Source organism: Aotus nancymaae, unplaced genomic scaffold, assembly GCF_030222135.1.
Source record: "Aotus nancymaae isolate 86718 unplaced genomic scaffold, 86718_ANA_hifiasm-v0.15.2.pri h1tg000006l, whole genome shotgun sequence".
NCBI lineage: Eukaryota > Metazoa > Chordata > Mammalia > Primates > Aotidae > Aotus > Aotus nancymaae.
The window spans coordinates 91,758,246-91,785,388 of record NW_026988417.1 but is presented as its reverse complement, the minus strand read 5'-3'; the positions used below and the strand labels follow the sequence as shown (position 1 = coordinate 91,785,388).

Below are 27,143 nucleotides of genomic sequence, written 5' to 3'. Positions count from 1 at the left end.
GTGGTGCCCAATCATAGCTCACTGCAGCCTCAAACTCCTGGACTCGAGGAATTCTTCCACCTCAGCCTCCGAGTAGCAGGACAGGCATGCATCACTATGCCTGGCTAGGTTTTTGTTGTTGTTTGCTTTGTTTTTTGTAGAGATGGAGTTTTGCTCTGTTGTCCAGACTCATCCTCCCGAAATGCTAGGATTACAGACATGAGCCACATCTGGTCTATTGGTTACAATGAATGAGCCTACACTAACACATCATTATCACCCAAAGACTATAGTTTATTGTTCTTCATTTTTGGTGTTGTACACTGTATGTAGTGACATGTATCCACCATTATAGTATACAAAATAGTGCCACTGTCCTAAAAATTTTCTAGGCTCTAATTATTCATTCCTCCCTCCCCTCAAACCTAAGAAAACCATTGATCTTTTTCCCATCTTCCTAGTTTTGCCTTTTCCAAAATGTCATATCTTTGGAACCTTACAGTATGTATATATAGCCTTTTCAGATTGGCTTCTTTCGCTTAAAAATATGCATTTAAAGTTCTATGTCTTTTCATGGCATGATAGCTTATTTCCTCATAGTGCTTAATAATATTTCATTGTCTGAATGTACCACAGTTTATTTATTTCTTCACCTACTAAAGGACATCCAAGTTTGGGCAATTATGAATAAAGCTGCTATAAACATCAGTGTGCATGTTATTTTGTGGAAATAAGTTTTCAGCTCATTTGGGTAAATATTAGAAAGCACAGTTGCTAAATCATATGGTAATCATATGGTTAATTTTGTAAGAAACTGCCAAACTATCTTTAAAAGTGGCTGTACCATTTTTGCATTCCTATCAGCAATGAATGAGAGTTCCTTATGCTCCACATCCTCACCAATATTTGCTATTGTCAGTGTTTGGAATTTTGGCCATTCTAATGTAGTAATATCTCATCATTGTTTTAATTTATAATTAACTAATGACATATGATGATGAACACCTTTTCATATGCTTATTTACCATCTGTAAATCTCCTTTGGTGAGAAATCTGTTCAGTTCTTTTGCCCATTTTTAAATCAGGTTGTTAGTTTTATTATTGTTGAATTTTAAGAGTTCTTTGTGTTTTTTGGATAACAGTCTTTTACCAGGTAAATATTCTGTGAATATTTTCTGTCAGTCTGTGGCTTTTCTCGTGATACTGTCTTTCATAAAACAGAAATTTTAATTTTAATAAAGTCTAGCTTATCAATTATTTCATTCATAGATGCCTTTGGTGTTGCAATGTAAATGTCATCACCATACCCAAGGTCATCATCTAGGTTTTCTCCTACGTTATCTTTTATGAATTTTATAGTTTTGCAATTTACATGTAGGTCTGTGATTCATATTGACTTAATTTTTGTGAAGGGTATAATGTCTGTGTCCAGATTCTGTTTTTTGCATGTGGATGTCCAATTGTTCCATTACTGTTTATTGAAAAGACTATCTTTTCTCCATTGTATTGCCTTTGCCCCTTGGACCTAGAACAGTCTCTATATTTATGTGGGTCTATTTTTCAGTTCTCTCTTCTGTTCCTTTGTTTGTCTTTCATTAATAACACACTATCTTGACCACTTCAGCTTTACAGTAATACTTGAAGTCAGGTAGTATCAGTCCTCCAACTTCGTTCTTCTCTTTCAGTATTCAGTTGGCTAATCTGGGTCTTTTGCTTCTCCACATAAACTTTGAAATCAGTTTGTCAATATCCACAAAATAATTTGCTGGGACTTTTTATTGGGATTTAGTTAAATCTAAACAGCAAGTGGAAATAAATGGCATTTTGACAATGTCGATTCAGAATATCCATGTACATGAAACATTTCTCCATTTATTTAGTTCTTTGATTTTTTTTCATCATAGTTTTGTAGTTTACCTCATAGGTCTTGTACACATTTCGTTAGATTTCTATCTAAGCATTTCATTTCTGGGGATGCTAATATAAATGGCATTGGGTTCTTAATTTCAGATTCCACTTGTTCATTGCTGGCATATAGGAAAATGACTGAAAAGTGTGCATTAAACTTGTATCCTGCAACCCTGCTATAATCACTTATTAGTTCAGGAGACTTTTGTCCATTTTTTCAGATTTTGTAAATAGATAAACATCATCTGTGAGCAAAGACAGTTTTATTTCTTCCTTTCTAATCAGTATACATTTTATTTCCTCTCCTTGTGTTATTGCATTAGGTAGAATTTTCAGTATGATGTTGAAAAGGAATAGTGAGACGGGACATCTTTTTCTTGTTCCTGGTCTTAGCAGGAAAGCTTCTAGTTTCTCACCATTAGGTATGATGTTAGCTGCAAGCTTTTTGTAGATGTTCTTTATCACACTGAGACAGTTTCCTTCTAATGCTAATTTGCTGAAAGTTTTCATCAAGAACAGGTTCTGAATTCTGTGAAATGTTTTTTACTCCACCTATTGCTATAATTATGTGATTTTCTTCTTCTTTAGCCCATTGATGTGATGGATCACATAAACTGATTTTCTAATGTTGAACCAGCCTTGTATACCTGGGATAAATACCACATGGTTGTGGCATGTAATTATTTCAGACATTGTAGGATTCAATTTGCTAATACTTTGTTGGGGATATTTGTATCTAGGTTCATAAGGGATATTAGTCTGTACTTTTCATGTCTGTGGCTTTGGTATTACAGTAATGCTGGCCTCATAAAATAAGTTAGGAAGTATTCTCTCTGCTTTTATCTTCTGAAAAATATTGTAGAAAATTGGTATAATTCCTTCTTTAAATGTTTGGAAGAATTCATCAGTGAACCCATGTGGGCTTTGTGTTTTCTGTTTTGGAAGGAACACCTGTCTCTAAGTTTCCGGATCTATGGTTTGTTGCCTGACATTAATATGGAAAAATTCTCAGTCATAGTTGCTCCAAATATTGCTTCTGTTCCTTTTGCTTTTTCTTCTCTTTCTGGTGTTCCAATACATGTATATGATATCCCGTTCCATTTATTCATTTCTTCTCTTTGTTTTGACAGTTTCTATTAACATATCCTCAAGCTCAGGGATTCTTTCCTTAGTCACATCCAGTCTACTAATGAGCCCATCAAAGCCATTTTTCATGTTACAGTATTTATTATCTGTCATTTCTTTTCAATTCTTAGAATTTCCATCTCTCTGCTTACATTATCCATCTGTTCTTGCATGTTGTCTACTTTTCCCATTAAAGCCCTTAGCATATTAATCATAGTTTCAAAGTCATGGTCTGATAATACCAATATCCCTTTCATCCTCTGGGTTTGGTTCTGATGCTTGCTCTCTCCATTCAAACTGTGTTGCCTTTTAATGTGCCTTGTAATTTTTTATTAAAAGGCACACATAATATAATGGGTCAAAGACACTGCAGTAAATAGGCCTTTAGTAATGTAGTGGTAAGATATACAGGAAGTGGAAGTGTCCTATAGTTCTAACATTTTATCTCAATCTTTCATTGAGCTTGTGTCCCTGGGCTATAAATTTCATATTTTTTAGTTTCTTTTTTCATCCCGTTAGGTAGTACAGAATGTCTAGAGGGAACCGGAGTTGGGTATTTCCTTTCTCCCAGGTCAGTTAACCATTTGTAAACATCCCAGTACACCAGGCTCTAGTAAAATAGTTTCTTTTGATGGCAAGCCTTGTTAAAAACAGAATGCTCTAGAATATTTCAAAATAGTTCCTTTTCCACTCCCCACGCAGGAAATAATTGGGGATTTTTCTCTGAACTTCTGTGAGAATTCATGTAGGTAAAACTCACTAAAGTGTGAGAGCGCCTCTATGATTGGGTCCCCCAAGAATCTTTAACTCTCAAACTAATCCATAATAAGCCTCCAGCAACTCATCAATTACAGCTCAGATTTTCCTACTCCAGTAGGTTCCTGCAATGGTGTGTTTCCATGGTAAGTTGTGATTCTTTGTATCTACCCATCTGTGTCTCTAATTTTGGGGAAGCTGTTTTTCCTGGGACCTCACTTCTCTCACAGTTCTAAGAAGAGTTATTAATTTCTCATTTGTTCAGCTTTTTACTTGTTGTTAGGATGGAGTGATGACTTCTAAACTCCTTACATGTCAGATGAGAAACCTAAAGTCTTGCCTATTATTGTTAAACAAGGTACTACCAAAATGCAAGTGTCTCTTCCCAGAAAATAGACAATATATCTGCAATAGGAAAAAGAAAACTCGCTGCCAAAAGCTCCTTTTTTTCCACTAGAAATTGCTTGCTGCATTCCAAGCAGAAGTATTGGCATACACAAAGGCCTGGAATCAAGAAAAAGCATAGTCCTTTTAAGGAACTACAAATGTTTCATAAGGTTGGTGTGAAATTTGGTAGAACAGCAGGAAATAAGGATAGAGATGTATATAGAATGAAGTAACTCAGGATCTGACTGGCCGAAAGAGTTTGGATCTTATCCATTTGTTCTCCCTTAAATATTTTTAAATAGAAGAATGGCATTTATTTGTTTATAGCCTACCTCATTCAAAAATTATTGGACGTACATAAGAAATGGCATTGATTGATGTTACGTTCTGAAAAGATCACTAACAGGGCATTTCTTTATATGTATTAGATTCAAGGGCCTGGCATCAAGGAAATCAGATGGGAAGCTCTTTCAGTAATCCTGTAAGAAATAATGAAAGCCTGAACTAATGCAGCAGCAGTGGGGAGAGAGAGGGGCACAAGACCAGAGAGAAAGGGCTTGGTGACAAATTTAATGTAGGAACTGAGGGAGAGGGTGAAGTTGTGACTCAGGTTTCTGGCTGGGGCAAGTACGTGGATAGTGTCAACACACCAACAGAGGGAAGAGTCCCTTTAAGGAGAAAATATATTAGTTAATATGAGTTTTAGGAGTTGGATTGTGAGATATCCTAATGGAGACAGAAATCCAACAGGCAGTTATATGTCCAAGTCTGGAGTTTAGAGGAGGCATCCTGATTGAAGATAATCTGGTAATCATCTTTCCATAAATAGAAGTTAAAACCCACAGTGTGAGTGAGAGAGTGGAGTCAAGGGAGGGAAAGACTTTGGGCAGAATCTTACCTTATGTACCCAGGAAAAGAGCCATGAAAAGGACTGAAAAACAGAGAAGAGCAGTGTGTCTGATAGAGCTATTTTAACAAAATTCAGCATTTGCAACAGTTTAAGAGTAAACCAGCAGACCAGGTGCAGCGGTTCACGCCTGTAATCCCAACACTCTGGGAGGCCGAGGCGGGTGAATCACTTGAGGTCGGGAGTTCGAGATCAGCCTGGCCAACATGGTGAGACTGCCCCATCCCCCCATCCCTACTAAAAATACAAAATGGAGCCGGTGTGGTGGTGTGTGTCTGTAATCCCAGCTACTCAGGAAACTGAGGTACGAGAATCGCTTGAACCTAGGAGGCGGAGATTGCAGTGACCCAAGATCGCGCCACTGCACTCCAGCCTGGGCAACAGAAAGAGACTCCTTCTCAAACAAAGAGTAAACTGGCATCCTCTCTCTCTGCACTCTGGCCCACTCTTAAGATATCAAAACTGTCCAGGATCAGGAGACTTTTTGCTCCCCTCATCTCCTCTTTTCAAAGTGAGGCGGGTGGATCACTTGAGGTCAGGAGTTTGAGACCAGCCTGGACAACATGGTGAGACCGCCCCTTCCCCCCATCCCTACTAAAAATACAAAATTGAGCGGGTGTGGTGGTGTGTGTCTGTAATCCCAGCTACTCAGGAAGCTGAGGCACAAGAATCGCTTGAACCTAGGAGGCAGAGATTGCAGTGACCGGAGATCGCGCCACTGCACTCCAGGATCAGGAAACTAATTATATTAGTTTCACCAATATGGTGAAACCCCGTCTCTACTAAAAATACAAAAATTAGCCAGACGTGTGGTGGCGCGTGCCTGTAGTCCCAGTTACCTGGGAGGCTGAGGCAGGAGAACTGCTTGACCCCAGGAGGCGAAGCTGGAGTGAGCCGAGATGGCGGCATTGCACTCCAGCCTAGGAGACTCGGTCTCAAAACAAAAAAAAAAATGCCCATGTTCCACTGTCTCCCCAAAATCCCACCTACCCTTCAGAAACTGCTAGAATGGGAGCTTGGGAAGTTTTCAGCAAACACCTCTCTCCTCCTTTATTCTCAAAGCTCTGTGCTCTCACCATGGGGAGTCCCTTGAGGGGCTGTATCTTACTCATCCTTGCGTCCGCAAGTACACAGAATGTGCCTTAGGGGAGGAAGCATTGGCCTGTGGAGCACAAAGCTATCGCAGGCCTCTCACTGGTTCTCACGCGCTTTCAGTGAAATTCTCGTTCGCTCACCTTCCACATTTCTAATTTGCAAGCCTTATCTACGAGCCCGCACCACAGCTCAGGCACCGCCCTTCCGGTGGGAGCCATTGCAAGCCCCGCCCCACGCCCCGTTCCCTCCCCAGGCGCTCCTCACGCCCACGCCTCCGGCGCCGCGCGGCCCACACCGGATGTCCGCCTCCTTGCGCAGACCAGAACCCGCAGACATGGCGAATCAGGTAGCGGGCGTGGAGGGCCCTGAGTCCGAGGGAGGGAGTGCATGGCCCGGGACTAGGCTGCTAGCCTTGGGGGCGCGCGAGGGTCGGCCTAGGACGGGATCTGGCCCCTGGTTCTGAAACTGGGCCACCGGCGAGCGGCTCAGCGGGGCAGAAAGAGAAGGAAGCTTTGTCTCCGTTCTTCAGTTGGGAAGCAGCCGCTGCTTCTGGGATTGCCAGAACGGGGTGGGGTGGGGGTGGGGCGAGTCGGAGACGGGGGCAGGGGCTGGTCAGGTCAGTAGTCTAGTGGAAATGGGTTAGGAGCGGCCACGCATTGCTTCGTACACGAAATTAAGTAACTTGCTCTGGGACATTCTTGCAGCTTGCATACTTTGCAAGAGCTGCAGCCAGAGCCCGTGCTCCTAACTCCTAGGTTGCTTGTGTTTCATAATTGAGCCTACGCCTTAATTATTGTGCCAACAATGAGTGTATTTTGGAAAGACTCCTAGGTTCCTTTCAGAAACATTTTCGAGCACTTAAACACCAAGAGATTTACATTTCCTGTAGTCCTCACATAACACCTCTACGAGGTGTTATCACCATCGTATCAAAAACTGAGGTTTGAGGTTGGTTGTGCTTGGTCACACCAGCGATGGCCAGCTGGGATTCCGACCCAGGTCTGTTCCTCTATGACAAGTTCATAAAATTCACATTAGACAGTAAAGAAAGACAGAAATTACGAATAACAATCAGTCTAAAGTTGCTGATTATTTTAATGCTTTACAAATTTTGAACATTTTCTAGTAAGACATGGCCTTAAAAATATTGTAGTTTGAAAGAAATAAACTTCAGTCTTTCAGACCTAAACTGGTAATTGCTTTTCCTTATTACTGAGTGTCTTTATTCAGAGAAGGTGAAAGATTATAATTGTTACTATAGTTCAAATGTTGAAGTAGGGCCATTTCCCACGGATTTAGAGTGGGGTTTTGTTTTGCTTAGAATTGTCAGTAAAGGGAAAGGGCTAGGCTCCTTTAAGACATTTTTTAAAGGGAGCGGGCCATCAAATTTAGTATTCTTGTTTCTTTGGATTTCTAGGTCACATGTGATACTAAATTGTTAGTATCCTGCATCTGACCTAAGGAGTTATAATTTATGGCACATTGAAGTGAAAAAGATTGTAATGCAATCTCTGATTCTTTGTACTATGAGATTTAATATCTACAATTTAATTTTAAAAACTATCATTTCCAGCTTCTTCGATTTACAGAGGCCATTCTTTTTTTTTTTTTTTTTTTGAGACGGAGTTTCGCCCTTGTTACCCAGGCTGGAGTGCAATGGCGCGATCTCGGCTCACCGCAACCTCCGCCTCCTGGGTTCAGGCAATTCTCCTGCCTCAGCCTCCTGAGTAGCTGGGATTACAGGCACGCGCCACTATGCCCGGCTAATTTTTGTATTTTTAGTAGAGACGGGGTTTCACCATGTTGACGAGGATGGTCTCGATCTCTTGACATCGTGATCCACCCGCCTCGGCCTCCCAAAGTGCTGGGATTACAGGCGTGAGCCACTGCGCCCGGCCGAGGCCATTCTTTACATCTCTGTATAGTTCACCTCTCCTTTTCCTCAACCCTCTGTTCTATTGCTACCAATAACTACTAACATATTTTGCAAAGCTATGCTGTGCCAAGGATTGTGTTAGGGACTTCATATTCATGCTCATTCACTCCTCACAATCACCCTATATATAGGTGTTTTATCACCATTTATAATTAGCTTTCCTCATCTTTCAGTATCCTGGTTTTTTAAAAGTGAAGCTTTCCCAAACCAACCAAGCAAAGCTACACTCTTTCATTACTTTTTTGCTTTCTGTATTACTTTGTGCCTATCTCTTTAAATCGCAGTCTTTGTAATTATTAACTTTAAAATCTGTCTCCTGTAAACCAAGTTGTTTGCAACCTTTAGTCTGTCAACACATTTCTTAAGCGTATTGTAAACTAATCAAAACCTTTCTCAGTACATGTGATTCTCTGGTATTGGAGGGTGTATTGACTGTAATCTCTAAAGCAGCTCCGTGTGCTATAATCACGTGTAATTTTAAATTTTTCAGTAGCCACATTACAAAGTAAAAAGGAACAAGTGAAGTTTTAATAGTTTATTTATAATAGTTAATCTAATATCAAATACCATTTCGACATGTAAGCAGTATTTTAAAAAATATTATTAATCAGATATTTTTACTTTTCTTTGAACTGAGTCTTCAAAGTCCAGCTATATTTATAGCATATCTCAGTGCAGAGAAGCCATTTTCTTTTTTTTTTTTTTTTTTTTTTTTGAGATAGAGTCTATCACTCAGGCTGGAGTGCAATGGCACAATCTCGTCTCACTGCAACCTTTGCCTCCCTGGTTCAAGCAATTCTCCTGCCTTAGCCTCCCAAGTAGCTGGGACTAGGTGCACGCCACCATGCCCGGCTAATTTTTGAATTTTTTTTAGTAGAGGCAGGGTTTCACCATGCTGGCCAGATTGGTCTTGAACCCCTGACCTTGTGATCTGCCCACCTCAGCCTACCAAAGTGCTGGGAATACAGGTGTGAACCACTGTGCCCAGCCAGTGGCCATTTCCTAAGTGCTCAGTAGTCACATGTGGCAAGTGGCTGCTGTATTGGTTGGTGCATTTACAAGGTGTATAGCTCTTCATTGTTACACTCGTAATTCTCCTACTCACCATTCAGTTTTGCACCAAGCCAGTGGTATTCAAAACAGGCAGAGCAAAAGAACTTCTTCAGGCACGTGTTAAGCATGCAGAATCCTTGGACCCCATGCCAGACCTGAATCAGATTCTCTTGGAATTTGTGTTCTTAATGTGCTCTTGGTTATGCATTGTAGAGGGCCATTAAATATTTGATGAATACAACTTTTTAACCAAAAGCTGCTTTTCTGTCTGACCAGGTGATCATCTCAGTTAAATCATTTTTGATGTATACTATTTTTTATGAAATCTAAAAACATATCACTTGGACGCATATGTTTCTTTGTGAATCTGTGATATGCTGTTTAAGATTAGCAGTAATCTGTATATAAATTGGCTATTAAGTAGTCATTTGTTTAGGAGGATAAACAGCTTACTCCCTTTTTTCCCCACTTCAGGTTATCAAGTGCAAGGCTGCAGTTGCCTGGGAGGCTGGAAAGCCTCTCTCCATAGAGGAGATAGAGGTGGCACCCCCAAAGGCTCATGAAGTTCGAATCAAGGTAATGATACATTTCAGGCACTGGAAAAAAAGAGACACAATTAGGTCTCTGAATAGATGCGTAGATCTGAGATCTGCAGAGGATAAATCCCAAAGGACAGTATCAAAGAAAAGGTATTCAAAATCATCCAGCCTTATAATCACAACATTCTCTTATTCCTCACCTTTGCAGCATACTTCTCCATCTTTTTAGCTTTGATCTTGGGCTGAGGAGCCATCCCCGTGGGTCACTGGATTATTGCAATTTATCTTCTGCAGTTTGGGTTTAAGGTAACTCTGTAGGATGCTCATTTTTCTGCTGATTACATAACTTTATGGTGGCACATTAGAAACAAAAGAAGAAATGTTGTCAGAAAGAGGTTCCTATTGTGACCCCAGAGAGGATTTTTGTACCTCACGCAAGAAAGAATTTGGAGTAAGTTCATAGAGTAAAGTGAAAGCAAGTTTATTAGAGAAGCAAAGAAACAAAAGAATGGCTACTCCATAGACAGAACAGCAGTATGGGCTGCTCGACTGAGTATACTTATTTCTTGATTATATGCTAAACAAAGGGTGGATTATTCATGAGTTTTCCAAGAAAGGGGTGGGCAGTCTCCAGAACTAGGGAGTCCTCCCCCTTTTAGACCATATAGAGTAACTTTGTGACATTGCCATGGCATTTGTAAACTCATGGCACTGGTGAGACTGCCTTTGGCATATAAATTCATTTAATTAGCATATAATGAGAAGTGAGCATGACCGGAGGTCACTTCCATTGCCGTCTTGGTTTTGATGGGTTTTGGCTGACTTCTTTACCGCAGCCTGTCTTAGCAGAGTCTTTGTGACCTGTGTCTTATGCTGACCTCCTATCTCATTCTGTGACTAAGAATGCCTAGAATCCTGGGAATGTACCCCAGTAGGTCTCAGCCTTATTTTACCCAGCCCCTATTCAAGATGGAGTCGCTCTGGTTAAAATGCCTCTGACAGAAATGGTCTTCAGTTTTGCTACAACTTAAACAAGATTTTGGAAGAGGCTCCTGATTGAATAGAGCAACAAGCAAGTGAAGGTAGCTTGCTTAGAGAGCTTTAAAAATGCCCCCACCCTGGCGGACAAGGGTAGGGTTCAGGGAATTCATTATTCTGGTGCTTCTCAACCTCTCTGGTGGCAGAGAAATGACATTACCCCTGGAGAGACACATATTGTACAAGGCAGCCAGCTGGAGAGATCTTTGAAACCTTGGCATTTATAAAACTTTTTTTAGCATTCTACTCTCTACTTGTTTTGATATAAAATTAGTGCTTTAAAGTAGTGATTATTAACATTCTAGGAAAAGAGTCACAGCAAAAAAGAGCTGTGACTTAGAATCTACTTCCCCTACCATCTCACTTTTAAAACACATCACACATACTGGCTCATGCTCCCAAAGATCACGCATACCAGGTGGAGTGGACCAGGACCAAATAACATCTTTTTTTCTTTTTTGAGACAGAGTCTGGCTGTGTCTTCCAGGCTGGAGTGCAGTGGCACGATCTCAGCTTACTGCAATCTCTGCCTCCCAGTTTCAAGCAATTTTTCCTGCCTCAGCCTCCTAAGTAGCTGGTATTACAGACTTGTACCACAACGGCTGGCAAATTTTGTATTTTTAGCAGAGATGGGGTTTCACCATGTTGGCCAGGATGGTCTTAAACTCCTGACCTCAAGTGAGCCACTGCATCCAGCCCAAATAGCATCTTAAGGTCCTTTGCAACCCATACACAGGAATTTGAAATCTTATATATATATTTTTTTCTTCAAATTCAGAAATTAAGCTGATTGTGATTTTGCTACTGAAGATGTTTATCCTGGATGTATTAAGTGCCCATACAGCTCAATGGGTATTCATTGTGCTCATTGAGCTGTATGGACACAATGAGTACAGCCATTTTCCCTGCAAAACTGCAGATGGGTAGCAAAGATTGTTACATTGTAAGTGGATATGTAAGCCAGGAGCAGAGAAGCATAAATAGAAACACTCCAAGATTTTGCCTTTCTTTGCTTTTGGTGGCTTTAAAAGATAAGTTACGGCCAGCAGTGTGGCTCACGCCTGTAATTCCAGCACTTTGGGAGGCTGAGGTGCATGGATCACAAGGTCAGGAGTTCGAGACCAGCCTAGCCAGCATGGTGAAACCCTGTCTCTACTAAAAATACAAAAAATTAGCTGGGCATGGTGGTGCACACCTGTAATTCCAGCTACTCGAGAGGCTGAGGCAGGAGAATCACTTGAACCCAGGAGGCGGAGGTTGCAATGAGCCGAAATTGCACCACTGCACTCCAGCCTAGGCAATAGAGTGAGACTCTGTCTCAAAAAAAAAAAAAAAAGGATAACTTACTTGAAAGCCAGAGAGGTAGAGATAACAGGCTTATTTAAATAGAACTTGTATGTGGTTCGTAAAAAGGGACTTGGTTCCTCTAAAAGTTCTGAATTTTGTCCCAGACTCAGCAGACTGGCATATTTCAGAAATAGTCAATACCGCTTTAAAAACCGTATGTCCCAGCTGTCGTGAGAAAACTAGCAGTTAGATGGGTTCCACCTGTTTTGCACACAGGTGATGCTCCTCTCCATGCCAGAAGGCATAGTGCCCATAAAATGACCTTGTTTACCTTCTCTTGCTAACATACACTGAAAGGAGAACTAAATGTTCCCTATTCTGTTGCATATAAATACACCATTGCTTTTATGTACCGCTAAAAAATTGCTGCCAATCCTAATTGTTAAGATGCCATGGATTATAAGCATATGCTGATTTTACAGAGGTTAAAATACAAAAGAAATATGTCTACGGTCAGTGAAATATAGTATTAAAATAAAATGACTTTTCTTTCATCTGTACCTTACTCTGAATTGCATGCACACACACTTAAACGTTCTTTGTTTTAACGTCCTGATAGCTCATTGCCACTGCGGTTTGCCACACTGATGCCTATACTCTGAGCGGAGCTGATCCTGAGGGTTGTTTTCCAGTGATCTTGGGACATGAAGGTGCTGGAATTGTGGAAAGTGTTGGTGAGGGAGTTACTAAGCTGAAGGCAGGTAAGGAGAATATTTGAACCACTTGTTTGATGATTTTGGCTTATTCCTACAGGGAAATTGTTTTTCTGATAAAACTGCACACTATTCATGAAAAGGTATCATCTAAGTAGATTGTCAAGATTGAGTTTATTCCTCATCTGGGAAGCACAAATACTTGGATTTTTTTTTCTCTGTGGTTTTGCAGACTACTGTTTGTGTGAAACTGTTTAAGTACATTTCCAAAACCAATTTTGGCATGTCAAGCAAGAATTTTTAGAGATGCATCAATGAAGCAGGATTTTGAAGCACGTAACTACCTTGTTCTTCAGTTATTATTTAAAGAGTTTCATTTAGATAAAAATTTTGAAACATACTTTTTGCATGATCAGGCAGTATCTTAGTGATGTTACCTAGGTGAAGTTCTAAGACTTGAAGTTAGCTTTGCAAAGTCACATCAGTTGACAGGAGTTTGCAAGAGCTGATGTTTTCATTTAGAAATAGATACTACCTATTCAGGATGTCTTTGCATTTATTTCCAGGTGACACCGTCATCCCACTTTACATCCCACAGTGTGGAGAATGCAAATTTTGTCTAAATCCTAAAACTAACCTTTGCCAGAAGATAAGGTTAGTATCTTTTTATGTTCTTCTTGAAACACAAGGTCCTATTAAGAATGATAAGAAGAAATAATGGTGTGGCAGTTTACATAGTACATTGTACATCAGTGGTTTCATTCCATCTTTATAGCAACCTCACTGCTATCCCCAATTTCACAGTTGAGAGAATTAAGACTCCGAAATTAAAAGGTTTTGACACAGAGAGTACCTGGGCACAGCAACAACCTTCTCTACCGTTTGCAGTTATCTGCCTAATTGTGCAACTGAAGAAAGAAACATTTATTTTTCACATGAGGAAATATGTAGCTTGTAGAGGTGACTGATTTAAGTAACTTGTGCAGCCCCTAAGGAGTGTCTGCATTCTGATTCCTCTCTACCCCATAAAAGGAAGAAGCGGGGGGATGTGAAGAGACCAGGGGAGTGACTCCACCTTACCCCTCACCCTGGCCTCACCTTCCCCAACTATTGTGCCCTGTGTTAACCTTGGTTGGTCTTCACAAAGGCAGCTGGACCCTGGACCCTCCTCTCCCCAGGTTCCCCCATCCCACCCCTGGAATGGTTTGTCGTAATCTGGAAATTTGTTGGCTCATTTTTCTTTCAACTCCTTTATTTTTAATTGAACAAGTCTCTGCTTTTGAAGAGTTGAGGGTGTCTACTATTTTCTTTTCTCTCCCTCCCTCCCACTGCAAAGAAGAGAACCGATAAGTTTTAGGGATGTTTGTATGTATATACTCTGTCATCTGGATGTAACTTGTTTTGAAGCAATGTTTCCGTTGTGAGTGTGTCTTGCTGTAAATATTTGTTTATATTTTTGTGAATTCAATACTATGTACCATTGTATTATAGTAGCTTACAAAGCAAACCATAAATATATTGACTTTTCTTACAGAAAAAGAGAAACTAAGGGATTTGCCCAGTATCACCGGCCATTAAGATATAAAACAGAATTTTCTGTACCCATTCTCTTCACATAACACTAGGCTAAATTTGCCAAAATATGTAGTAAGGAAAGACATGCTCGTGCAATTCAACTAAATCTTCTTTTTTTTAAACGTAGTCTCACTCTGTTGCCCAGACTAGAGTGCAGTGGCACGATTTCAGCTCACTGCAACCTCTGCCTTCCTGGTCCAAGATTCTCTGGCCTCCGCCTCCCGAGTAACTGGGACTACAGGCATGCGCCACCATGCCCAGCTAATGTTTGTATTTTTAATAGAGACGGGTTTCACCATGTTGACCAGGATGGTCTCCATCTCTTGACTTCGTGATCTGCCCTCCTTGGCTTCCCAAAGTGCTGGGATTCCAGGTGTGAGCCACCGTGCCCAACACGAAATCATTTTTATGAACCATTTTACTGTCCTTTAAGTGAGAGTGATAAAACTTACCCACTAAAGCTATTGGGAAGACTGCCGGAGATAACCTAACTCCTTGACACAGAAAAGGTACTTGTTTTTATTGTAGTAGGTAACAACACTGAAAGAACTACCTTGTTGAGGAAATGTAAGATCCCCTTGCATGTGTTCCATTTTTTTTTAATTGAGGTAGAGCATGCATATTATAAAGCACTTAAAGTTAATAGATCTTAAGTGTACAGCTCAATGAATGATTACGTATATACACACCTGATGGTTTGAACCATCACCCAGATCAAGATAGAGAAGCCTGCCAGCACCCAACAAGGTCCCTCAAGTCCCAAGTGAGAACCTCCCTCCTAGGTAACCGCTATCCTGATTGCTTTCACTATGACCTTTGTATAAACAGAGTCATGCAGTGTGTGCTCTTTCATCAGGTTTTTTTCTTTCATAATGTCTGTGAGATATATCCAAGTTGCATATGCGTCAGTAGTTCTTTTCTGTTACTCTGTCGTATTCCATTCAAAATACCAGTATTGATCCATTCTCCTGTTGATGGACATTTAGGTTACTCCTAGTTTGGGGCAGTTACAGTTAATGCTGCTAGGAACGTTCTTATTTATACATGTCTTTGGATGGATATAAGCATTGCTTTCTCTTGAGCATTTTCCTGAGATTACAGTTGCTGAGTCAGAGGGTTTGCATCTACAGCTCTTTGGTGTACTCGTACCAGTTTACACTTGCACCAGCGTTGTATGGGCGATCCATTTGTTTCTAATGCCATTGACAAAATCAGTTTATATTTTTTGAAAATAAAACTCCATTTATTTTATAAATCAAATCCAATGACTTTGGTAAAACTAGAACCAAAGAAAAAAAAAAACTCAACACTTTGAAAGAGAATTTAAACAGTCTTAAAAATTTTGCAACACATCAAATATAATAATGGTGATAAGCTTTTTGTGATTCTTTCAAAGCATAAAATATATTCCACATCACCTTTTATTCAAGAAATTCCTCTGGAATACAATGAATTCTCACATTAAGGAGGGCTAAACAAACTTAAATTGTTCTCAGTATATAAGATATAAGTTATTTTTAGTCAGGTGCAGTGGATCACACCCATAATCCCAGCCCTTTGGGAGGCCGAGGCAGATGGTTCACTTGAGTTCAGCAGTTAGAGAGCACCCGGCATACATTGGTGAAACCCTGTCTCTATAAAAAATGTAAAAAGTTAGCCAGGCTTGGTGGCACATGCCTGTGTTCCCAGCTACTCAGTGGCTGTGATGGGAGGATCACGAGCCCTGGAGTCAAGGTTGCAATGAGCCATGATTTGCCACTGCATTCCAACCTGGGCAACAGAGTAAAACCCTGTCTCAAGAAAAAAAAAAAAATTCTTTCTGGTGGAGGTTTGTCACCTGTTCTTCTCTGTTTCTGGTCATATTTCTGTTTTTCTCTCAAAGGAAATGTATTTGCTTTGAATCTAGAGGCAGTCCATTTTCTCTTCATCTATGTATTTATTCATATGTATGTTCCAAAGAGTTTAAGAGTATACATCAAATTATAGTGTTCAACCTGGGCAACATAGTGAGACCCCATCTCTATGCCCCTGTAGTTCCAGCTACTTGGTACTCTGATGCAGGAGGATCGCCTGAGCTCAAGGGATCCTCCTGCCTCAGCGTTTAAGGCTGTGGTGAGCTATGCACTCCAGCCTCGGCTGTCTCAAAAAAAAAAAAAAAAAAAAAAAAATTGTAGTGTTTATTTTATTAAAAATAACGTAATTACTAAACATCAACTCTGTGCCAGACACAGTGCTAAAGCCTCATATAACATCTCATTTGCCTTCTCTAGCAATCTTTTTTTTTTTTTGAGACAGAGTTTTGCTCTTGTTACCCAGGCTGGAGTGCAATGGCGCGATCTCGGCTCATAGCAACCTCCGCCTCCTGGGTTCAGGCAATTCTCCTGCCTCAGCCTCCTGAGTAGCTGGGATTACAGGCACGCGCCACCACGCCCAGCTAATTTTTTGTATTTTTAGTAGAGACGGGGTTTTACCATGTTGACCAGGATGGTCTCGATCTCTTGACCTCGTGATCCACCCGCCTCAGCCTCCCAAAGTGCTGGGATTACAGGCTTGAGCCACCGCGCCCGGCCTTCTCTAGCAATCTTAAAGTAAGTTACCATTGTTTCTCAGCATTTTGTTGTGAGGAAACGAAGGCATAAAGTTTAACTTGCTCAGATCACACAGGATTTGAACCCAAGTGCTCCAGCTTTAGGGTGGGTACTGCTAAGCAAGATGTTATATCACCTCTGTTTAGAAGAGCAAAAGTAATTTTTGTTACCATTTATGGTATAAGTGGCCTTCATGACCTTTTTGGGTTTTCTTTCCTATTGCTGTAACCAAGTACACAGGCAAAACAAAGTGAAGAGGTAATTTAACTTGCATTCTTGAGGACTGTTAGTTATACTTTAAAAAAAAATGCTTCCTAAAAGATCTAAATTAGCCAGTTTGGCCATCTGTTTTCATCAGCTAATCTGGTTAATGGTTCGTAATCTCTACTTGCATGGATACTGGTTTTGGCTTTATCCTTTATGAAGTTATATTTGCTCACAGAAGTTTTTTTTATTTTTGAGAAGGGGTCTCATTCTGTCACCCAGGCTAGAATGTAGGGGCAAAGTCATGGCTCACTGCCACCTTAAACTCCTGGGCTGAAGTGAACCTCCTGCCTTAGCTTCCTGAGTAGCTGGGACTACAGGCACTTGCTCCACCACACCTGGCTAATTTTATTTTTTTTAGAGATAGGGTGTTACTATGTTGCCCAGGCTACTTTTGAACTCCTGGGTTCAAGCAGTCTTCCTGTTTCAACTCTCAAAGTGCTGGTATTACAGGAGTGAGCCACTGCTCCCAGCCCACCATTTTAATGATGGGATTTTAAAATAATTTCAACTGATCCATAAGTTGTACCTCTTAAAGTGAGTTCAATATTCTGACAGTAAGATCTAGAAGGATAGTGAATATTGGAAAAGATGGATAAGATTATAAACTTCTTAAAAATTTCCTTCATAAGGCATTGCTGCAAGGTGCTAAATTATTAATGAATACATTCAAAATTTTGGTTTAGAATACTTTCTGAATATTTACTGGTTATTATTTTTAAAACTGATTTCTTTTTTCTATGGGTTTTAAGAAACCTAATTCCAACTTGTCTCTTTCCTTTCTTATTTTCTTTAGAGTCACTCAAGGGAAAGGATTAATGCCAGATGGTACCAGCAGATTTACTTGCAAAGGAAAGACAATTTTACATTACATGGGAACCAGCACATTTTCTGAATACACAGTTGTGGCTGATATATCTGTTGCTAAAATAAATCCTTTAGCACCTTTGGATAAAGTCTGCCTTCTAGGTTGTGGCATTTCAACTGGTTACGGTGCTGCTGTGAACACTGCCAAGGTAAGAGACTGACTTGAGTTTTCGCTTCTGCCTTCTAATTTAATTCAGTGAAACTTTCCTGGAATAACTGAAATTGGCCCATCTGTATGAAACCCAGTGATTCTCTTGACTCTGGTAGAATGAAGTCTTTATAAACTATCTTTACTCCTAGGTTGAGCCTGGCTCTGTTTGTGCCATCTTTGGCCTGGGAGGAGTTGGATTGGCAGTTATCATGGGCTGTAAAGTGGCTGGTGCATCCCGGATCATTGGTGTGGACATCAATAAAGATAAATTTGCAAGGGCCAAAGAGTTTGGAGCCACTGAATGTATTAACCCTCAGGATTTTAGTAAACCTATACAAGAAGTGCTCATTGAGATGACTGATGGAGGAGTGGACTATTCCTTTGAATGTATCGGTAATGTGAAGGTCATGGTGAGTATGGGCTTCATTTCTTTTTTGTTTTATGGAACCTTTTTTTGAAATGCAGTTTAAGATTAAAAATTGTTTTGTTTTGACAAAGGAAAATTATTCTGTTGGAAGAAGGTGAAAAATATCTGTTTGAACTACAGTGGTAAATGGTACAAGAACAGCTCAGGGAAAGATGAGAAAAGATGTTTCTTTGCCTTTCAATGCCTGCTAAGTGCATGTCTCATGAAATGAAAAGACAGAATAAAGCAGTTGTGCAGAGCATGGGCTTTGGAATCAAATATACATCCATTTACTAACTCAGTGACCCTGAACAAACAGCTTCTCTCAACCTCAGTTTCCTCATCTGTAAAATGCAGGTACAGCTTGAATATCTATCCCTAATCCAAAAATCCAAAATCCAAAATGCTCCAAAGTCTGAAACTTTGAGCCACCAGCATGATGCTCAAAGGAAATGCTCATTGGAGCTTTTCAGATTAGGAATGCTCAGCCAATAAATACGATGCAAATATTCCAAATCTGAAAAAATCCAAGATTCAAAACACTTCTGGTCCCAGGCATTTCAGATAAAAGATAATCAGCCTGTAGCAACAACACCTACTTAAACATACCTACATAGACACTCAATACAAGTATTACTCATAGTTTTGCTGTCTGCTTTTTAAAATTAAATCCTTTCGAGTTTTGAACTACAGTTTACTTTTTAAAATAGAAAACAAATAAACACTATTTTAATTTATGTTAATATTTAACCAGGTTAATTTGTTAAAATAAATTGTTCAGGCCGGGTGTGATGGCTCACACCTGTAATCCCGGTACTTTGGGAGGCCGAGGCGGGTGGATCAGTTGAGGCCAGGAGTTCGAGACCAGCCTAGGCAACATGGCAAAACCCAGTCTGTACTAGAAATATGAAAATTAGCTTAGTGTGTGGCACATACCTGTAATCCCAGCTGCTAGGGAGGCTAAGGCAGGAGAATCACTTGAACCCAGGAGGCAGAGGTTGCCATGAGCCGAGATCATGCCACTGCACTCCAGCTGGGTGACAGAGGGAGACTCTATCTCTTAAAAAAAAAAAAAAACAAACAAAAAGTAAATAAAAATGTAAATTGTTCAATAAAATTGAGCTCACTAAATGTTAAGTTTGGCCTTTTGTTGCCATTTTCTCTAAAAACTATGACATCACTTGAAGTTTCTAAGGAAGCAGTTATTCTCAGGAAAATGCACTGACTTCTGTCATTTGGTCATATCTCTGTGCCTGCAGAGAGCAGCACTTGAGGCATGTCACAAGGGCTGGGGTGTCAGCGTGGTGGTTGGAGTAGCTGCTTCAGGTGAAGAAATTGCCACTCGTCCATTCCAGCTGGTAACAGGTCGCACATGGAGAGGCACTGCCTTTGGAGGTAATTCGATGGATGAGATGACTGCATTTTCTCTTTTGTTATTTGTACTGGTGTTTAATCCCAGCCTAATTTTTTGTTAACAAGAATCTTCATGGGCTACCTTCTCATTGTAAGTCGTTGCATGCAAGGCTGTTTATTAGAAGGGATTCAGACTCAATCATTGCTTACCCCTGGGACTGGGGAAGTGCTCATCTTCTCCTGAAGCATAGGGCCACTTGGTACATATTCTATAAAAGAAAAACTCAATATTCTGTTAGTGAGGAAGTAGTTATTGGTAGAGCAGGGGCAGGAAGTCGATTGCAAAGTAAGCAAACAGCAGTATCAGCCATGGTGTATTTCATCTTGTGGACTCAAGTAGCTTGTTGCATTTCTATTCATTTTTCTAGGGAGTGCAGTGGTCACTGGATGTGATCATACCTCTGTCTGATTTTAGCAGTAACCAATATTGAGTCTCAAACTGAAACTATTTAATTGGACAAAACCTTATCATAAAATCAAAAGCTACTAGACTGATCATTTTTCCCTTTGTGATCCTAAAAAGTCCTTGGTGGCTTGGGGTTGCGGGGATACAGTTTCTGTCTTTTCCATGTTTGCTCAGTCAGAGGAGAGAAAAGATAACCACATGTTCGTATTTCCCAACAGTTGTGATGAGTGTGAACCTAAAGTTTGTAAAGGGCTTTAAAAATAGATATTTATATTTCATCATCCTCCTAAAGAAAAAAATCACATAGTGTGTGTTTTGAATGGTCTGTGTTTAACAGCTTGTCTTTTAAGGTTCTCTACCTTATATTATGCCAGCTTTTTTGAAGGCCAGAAGAAAAGATTTTTGCAAAGTATGCTAAAATGAGGGATTTGGCCAAAGTCTTCCTTCTTTATACTACAGAATTTGCCTTAGAAAATGTCAATCTGGGCCGGGTGTTGTGGCTCACACTTATAATCCCAGCACTTTGGGAGGCTGAGGTGGACGGATCACGAGGTCAAGAGATCTAGACCAGCCTGGCCAGCATGCTGAAACCCTGTCTCTACTAAAAATATGAAAATTAGCTGGGTGTGGTGGCACACGCCTGTAGTCCCAGCTACTGGGGAGGCTGAGGCAGGAGAATCGCTTGAACCCATGAGGCAGAGGTTGCAGTGAGCCAAGATTGTGCCACTGCACTTAGCCTGGCCACAGAGCAAGATTCCATTTCAAAAGAAGAAAAAAGTCAATCTGACTTGCCCTCCTCTTCAAAGCTCTAGATATATGGCACAGCTGAGTATCTTAGAAGAAACTTTTTAAGCCATGTATGCTATTCGGGGGCATCAACTTGAAGTCCATAGCTGTATTTGAAAGGGCATTCCAACCCTGGCTGATCCTGGGGGTATTGGTAGTAACCCCTAACTGAAGCCTCATTCTACCACATGCTGGTTGGGTAATTTGCTGTGTCATTGAGGCCCCTTGCATTGCTAAAATACGAACCAAAGATAATAGAAGCTTTTGTCTAGAGAACAGGAGTGGCTGTAGTCATCTCAGTTACTAGGAGATTTAAGGAAGAAAGAAATCCCCACAATTTGTGGGGAAAAAATAATTATTATTGGCAATGTAAGGGAGGAAATTTGGAAAAGGCTCAAAAGAGGTTTGAAATATGGTTGAATGCATCCTGGAAGGTGAGAAGGCTTCTCGTTGATTGTATTCCTTCTTTAGAGACAGTGAGAAATTGTAGCACCTAATTTTATTCAAAATCCTACCATTTAGCTAAAGAGTTCTACTTCATTTTTCAGTTTCATAATTTTCTGTCCTGAGATGCTATCCCTATTTCATTGTTAAATTTCAAAACAAGGAAATAAAGTCCTGTATTATATCAGTTTTTCTTCCTTGAATATCATGATTATAGAAATCTTTGCTGATGTGGACCTAAATAAGCTTGTTGCTGAGACTTCCAGAGTTCTGTCGTTGGTAGTTTAAAAGTCTCAGTTGGCCAAAACTTTAATGAAGTTTTAGTAAATCTTAATACAGAGAAAGGAAAATTCTCAGAAGTATTTACTTCTTAACTGTCAAATTCTTCATCTCCATGCTATTTTGGAGTTTTTCATTACTCTTTAACTCATCAAAAAATTGATTCTTTTAAATGCCTTTGTGTCCTCCACTAAGTAATAAGCATACTGCAGAAATTTGTTGAATAAATTAATGTGTGATTTCTTTTAGGATGGAAGAGTGTAGAAAGTGTCCCAAAGTTAGTGTCTGAGTATATGTCCAAAAAGATAAAAGTTGATGAATTTGTGACTCACAATCTGTCTTTTGATGAAATTAACAAAGCCTTTGAACTGATGCATTCTGGAAAGAGGTAAGCTTTCTCTTTAACTATATGTCATAGAATGTAATAACAATGTGGAGTTTGAGGGGACAGAGAGTCGAAAAAAACCATTTTAGTCTTAAAGGTATCATTTAAAACTTAGTATATTGCTTCCTATTACAGCATTCGCACTGTTGTAAAGATTTAATTCAAAAGAGAAAAATAACGTCCATCCTGTCATGATGCGATGGGAGCAGCCTAACAGGCAGGGAGAAGCGCCTCCAAGCTCACAGCCTCGTAGACCTTCAGCAGCTATGCCACATAGTAGTGTGATATGTGTAATTCATGCATCTCTGTAATCAAGGACAAGGATAATTCAGTCATGAACCTGTTTTCTGGACCCCTCTTCCACATAAATAATTGCTAGCTCATTAAGGAATATTTTAACATAATAAAAGTAATTTCTACATTTGTGTGGAAGTTCTCTTCTTTGTTTTATGCTGTAACCATTGTCATGGTTTGTCTGCCTATTATCTTCATTCTGTAAAGGAAAGGTAAAGGAAGCAGGGAAGTGTCTGGAGGAACCTCAGTAACATTGGCTAAACTTTTAAATGTCTCAGGCCCGTTGATTAAAGAACAGATTGTAGCCATCAGTGACAAAGTTAATCAAGATCCAAGCCTGCTTCTGTGAGATTATCTCGAAGGCAGGTACTGTGCCTTGTTCATACCTGCACCCCAAATTCCTAGCATGGCATCTGAGCCACCGGGAGCACTAAAATATTGAAACAGCATTCTGAGATTAAATAGGCATATGTGTATTGGTTGTGGCTGTACTATTTCTATAGTGAATTACATACTGGATATCCAAGTTCCCAGCACCTAATTTTGTCAAATCTTAACATTTTGCCACTGCCAGATCACATTCCCGTTCCTCCCCACCAGAGATAACCATCATCCAAAATTTGATGTTTATCATTCCTGTTACTATACTTTCACTGTATATACCCTAAACCATCTACTCTTTAGTACTGTTTTATGCTTTTACAACTTAAATTGGCTCTAGATTCTACAGCTTTTCTTTTTTCACTCATTATTGTAGAATTAATCTATATTGTATGTTAAGCTCTCATTCATTAATTTTAGTACTGTGTAGCAGTATTCAGTTATGGGAACTACATCGTAATTTATCTGTTCTCCAGCTGAAGGCATGAAGTTGTTTCCAGAGGTTCTATATTAAAACACTGCAGTGGAACATTCTGCTTTGGGTTCACTGCATTAGTTACTTAAGATGTGTATCACAGAATAAACACATTGGCCTTACATTACCAATTGCTCTTTAAAGTGGATGTGTAATTTTGTGAATTACATGAGTGCGGAATGGTGTTTTATTGAATTTAGTTTGCATTTTCCTCAGTTACTCATTAAATCTTTCATTCTGATGGATATTTTATTTTATTGTGAAGAACCTGTTCATATCCTGTGCCCAACTTTCTATTATTCCTCTTTCTCTGAATAATTTTTAGTAGTTCTTATTCTAGACATCAGTCATTTGTCAGTTTTATGTGTTGCAAATATCTTCTAGTCTATTTTGTGACTTTTTACTTTATGGTATTTTGTTGAACAAAGTTTTAATGTAGTCACAGATATAAATCTTCCTGGTGGCGGTAACGTTTATTTAATCCTGAGAAGTATAAAGACACAAACAAAAGTGGTTCAGGATCTTACCATCCTGATAATCCTTGACATAAAAATAAATTCATAAATGCAGTATACCTAAGGGTTAGAAAATACAAATTGTCAGGAAATTACGTAATGAGAAAAGCTATATACTTCCCCTCAAAAAATGGGTGATCACTGTTAAGTTTCCTATGTATTTTCTCAGGAGTTTCTATGCACACAATAGCATATCCTTTAAAATTACACAAAAGGAATATTGTCAACACTATTCTGTGCCCTTTTTTCTCCATGATAGCATATTTTAGACTCTGTATCAGTGCATCACTTTTACCATGCAAATATCTTTTGGTTGGATTGACGCTATGTGCTTTTTAAATTTATTGATATGGTTTAAATGCTGTCACAGGATTGTGTGAGAGAGCAATATGTTGTTGATTGATTGAAAAGTGGGAAACTGGTAGTTATAGTCAGGACTTTCCGTTTTCGGAACTTGGGTGCATTTGAAGTGCCCGACAATGTAGTACAGCTTCTTCCCTCCTGTTTGTTTTAACTAGAGGGCTGGAGACACATGAGGGCCTAAACTATTACCCTAAGTGAACTGGAAGGAAGGAGAAATTAAAACTAGCTTCTACTCCACCTGTAGGAAATGTGCTTCTAATCTTTGGTGTAGCCCAGCCTTCTAGGAACAAAAGTATCCTATGTTGGCATCTGCAATAATAAAACAGTTATGGAGGAGAGCTAATAACTTCTAAAGGTGTTATTCCCTTCACTTTTCTTCTCATACTACATGAGCTACACATGAATTGCAATGGCAAACATTTTTAAGTTCACCACTATGAAAATGTAAAGTGGTTTTAAGATATTAAAATAGGCCAAGTGTGGTGGCTCACAACTGTAATCCCAGCACTTTGAAAGTCCAATGTGGGAGAATCACTTGGCCTCAGTTCAAGACCAACCTGGGCAACGTAGTGAGACCTTATCTCTCTCTAGAAAAAAATATATTTTTAATTGGCCAGGCATGGTGGCATGTGCCTGTGGTCCTAGCTACTTTGGGAGGCTGAGTTTGGAAGATCGCTTAAACCCTGGTGGCCGAGACTGCAGTAAGCCATGATCGCAACACTGCACAGCTTGTGCAACAGAGTGAGACCCTATTAAAAAAAAATAAATAAATAAAATGCTAATCCAATTCTTGGAGCTAGGTGATTATTGAATTTACTTTTCATTTCTGGCACAGTTGAGTACATACTCTTGAGCCAGCTGATTAAGTTTAGTATTAGCATTTCCTGGCTGAAAGCACAACGGTCTCTTTAAGAGATCTAATATAAAGAATCACTTTTAGAAAATCTGTGCTTGAGCCTGGGAGGGTGAAGCTGCTATGAGTTGTGATTGCACGACTGCAATAGCAGAGTGGAACTGCTGCATGGCAGAGTGGAACCCTGTGACAAAAACAATAAATATCAATTTTACAAAATCTTTACTATTAGAACTCCTGGATCATGAGATTTGACTATAGTTGTCAAGTTTTTTTTTTTTTTTTTTTTTTTTTTTGAGACAGTTTCACTCTTCTTACCCAGGCTGGAGTGCAATGGCGCGATCTCGGCTCACCGCAACCTCCCGCCTCCTGGGTTCAAGCAATTCTCCTGCCTCAGCCTCCCGAGTAACTGGGACTACGTGCACCACCATGCCCAGCTAATTTTTGTATTTTTAGTAGAGACGGGGTTTCACCATGTTGACCAGGATGGTCTCGATCTCTTGACCTCGTGATCCACCTGCCTCAGCCTCCCAAAGTGCTGGGATTATAGGCGTGAGCCACCGCGCCCGACTGTCAAGTTGTTTTTGTTTGTTTTGAGACAGAGTTTTACTCTGTCGCTCAGGCTGGAGTGCAATGGCATGATCTTGGCTCACTGCAACCTCCACCTCCCAGGTTCAAGCGATTCTTCCACCTGAGCCTCCTGAGTAACTGGGATTACAGGCACACACCACCATGCTCAGCTAACTTTTGTACTTTTGTAGAGATGGGGTTTCACCATGTTGGCCAGGCTGGTCTTGAACTCCTGACCTCAGGTGATCTGCCCACCTGGGCCTCCCTAAGTGCTGGGATTACAGGTGTGAGCCACCGTAACCAATCAAGTCTTTAAGGTCATTTCAGTACATCGTCTTGAATGGAATCGATGATGTTATGTATGTTGAGGAACAAAATAGTTTTGGGGACAGAGTATAAATAAAGCATAGGGCTAAAACTGCTGGGCGCCGTGGCTCATGCCTGTAATCCCAAAACTTTGGGAGGCCAAGGCAGGTGGATCACTTGAGATCAGGAGTTCAAGACCAGCCTGGCCAACATGGTGAAACCCTGTCTCTACTAACAATAAAAAAATTAGCTGGGCGTGTTGGCACACACCTGTAATTCCAGCTACTTGGGAGGCTGAGGGAGGAGAATCACTAAGACTCAGTCTCAAAAAAAAAAAAAAAAATTCAAAACCCATTCAATATGTGCATGTCAGCAAATCTACCTTGGTTGTCCAAAATTGGGATTCAACCACTTTGGAAGTATTGTTAGGAAATTTCTTAAATTGATACCTAATAGTTGTACATACTTATGGGGCACATGATATTGACATGTACATATAACGTATAATGATCAAATCAGAGTAACTGAAATATCCATCACCTCAACGATCATTTCTAAAAGAACATTCCAAATTTGCTCTTTTAGCTGTTTTGAAATATATAATAAATTATTGTCGGAAAGCTTTTGAAAGTATCTTTAAGCTGCATTTTTGGACAAGAGCTATATAATTGCAATACAGATGGATATTAACTTCCACTGTATATTTCATTAAAGCTAATAAAAATTTTTTAAACAATTAAAATTTTTCCATGTAAGGAACTTAAGCATCTTTATTGTCTTTAATTGCAAATATATAAAAATTTCAAGTATTTCCTGCATTGCCATTTTTAGCATGTTTGGCTATTCTATTTAACCTACCTACTGATACTGGAGACAGTTCATATACAGGCATGTCTGACATGGGACAAGTTCTTTAGTCACACGGAACAAACACATAGAGTAGAATGTATGGGATGATGAGGTCATTTGGGATGGAGGTATGGAAAAAACGGTATACTTTACTACAGTGGAGCCAGTCAACGTGTACAACTTTACACCTAACAAAAAAGCCTCCACAAAAGTATACATAGCAGTATTTCTGTTCATCCCATTTGAATGG

The 27,143-nt window shown here is 39.8% G+C and overlaps 1 protein-coding gene across 1 annotated transcript; it reads left to right on the top strand.

Annotated features, from left to right (window-relative positions):
• Window positions 1-6,426: 6,426 nt before the first annotated feature.
• Window positions 6,427-22,708, top strand: ADH5 (alcohol dehydrogenase 5 (class III), chi polypeptide). Its single transcript, XM_064369475.1, has 9 exons — window positions 6,427-6,503; window positions 9,621-9,722; window positions 12,630-12,771; window positions 13,290-13,377; window positions 17,947-18,166; window positions 18,318-18,578; window positions 19,834-19,969; window positions 22,152-22,290; window positions 22,423-22,708. Exons 1-9 carry the CDS (start codon window positions 6,456-6,458, stop codon window positions 22,445-22,447), a joined length of 1,161 nt encoding a protein of 386 aa, XP_064225545.1. The 5' UTR covers window positions 6,427-6,455; the 3' UTR covers window positions 22,448-22,708.
• The last annotated feature ends 4,435 nt before the right edge of the window (window positions 22,709-27,143 follow it).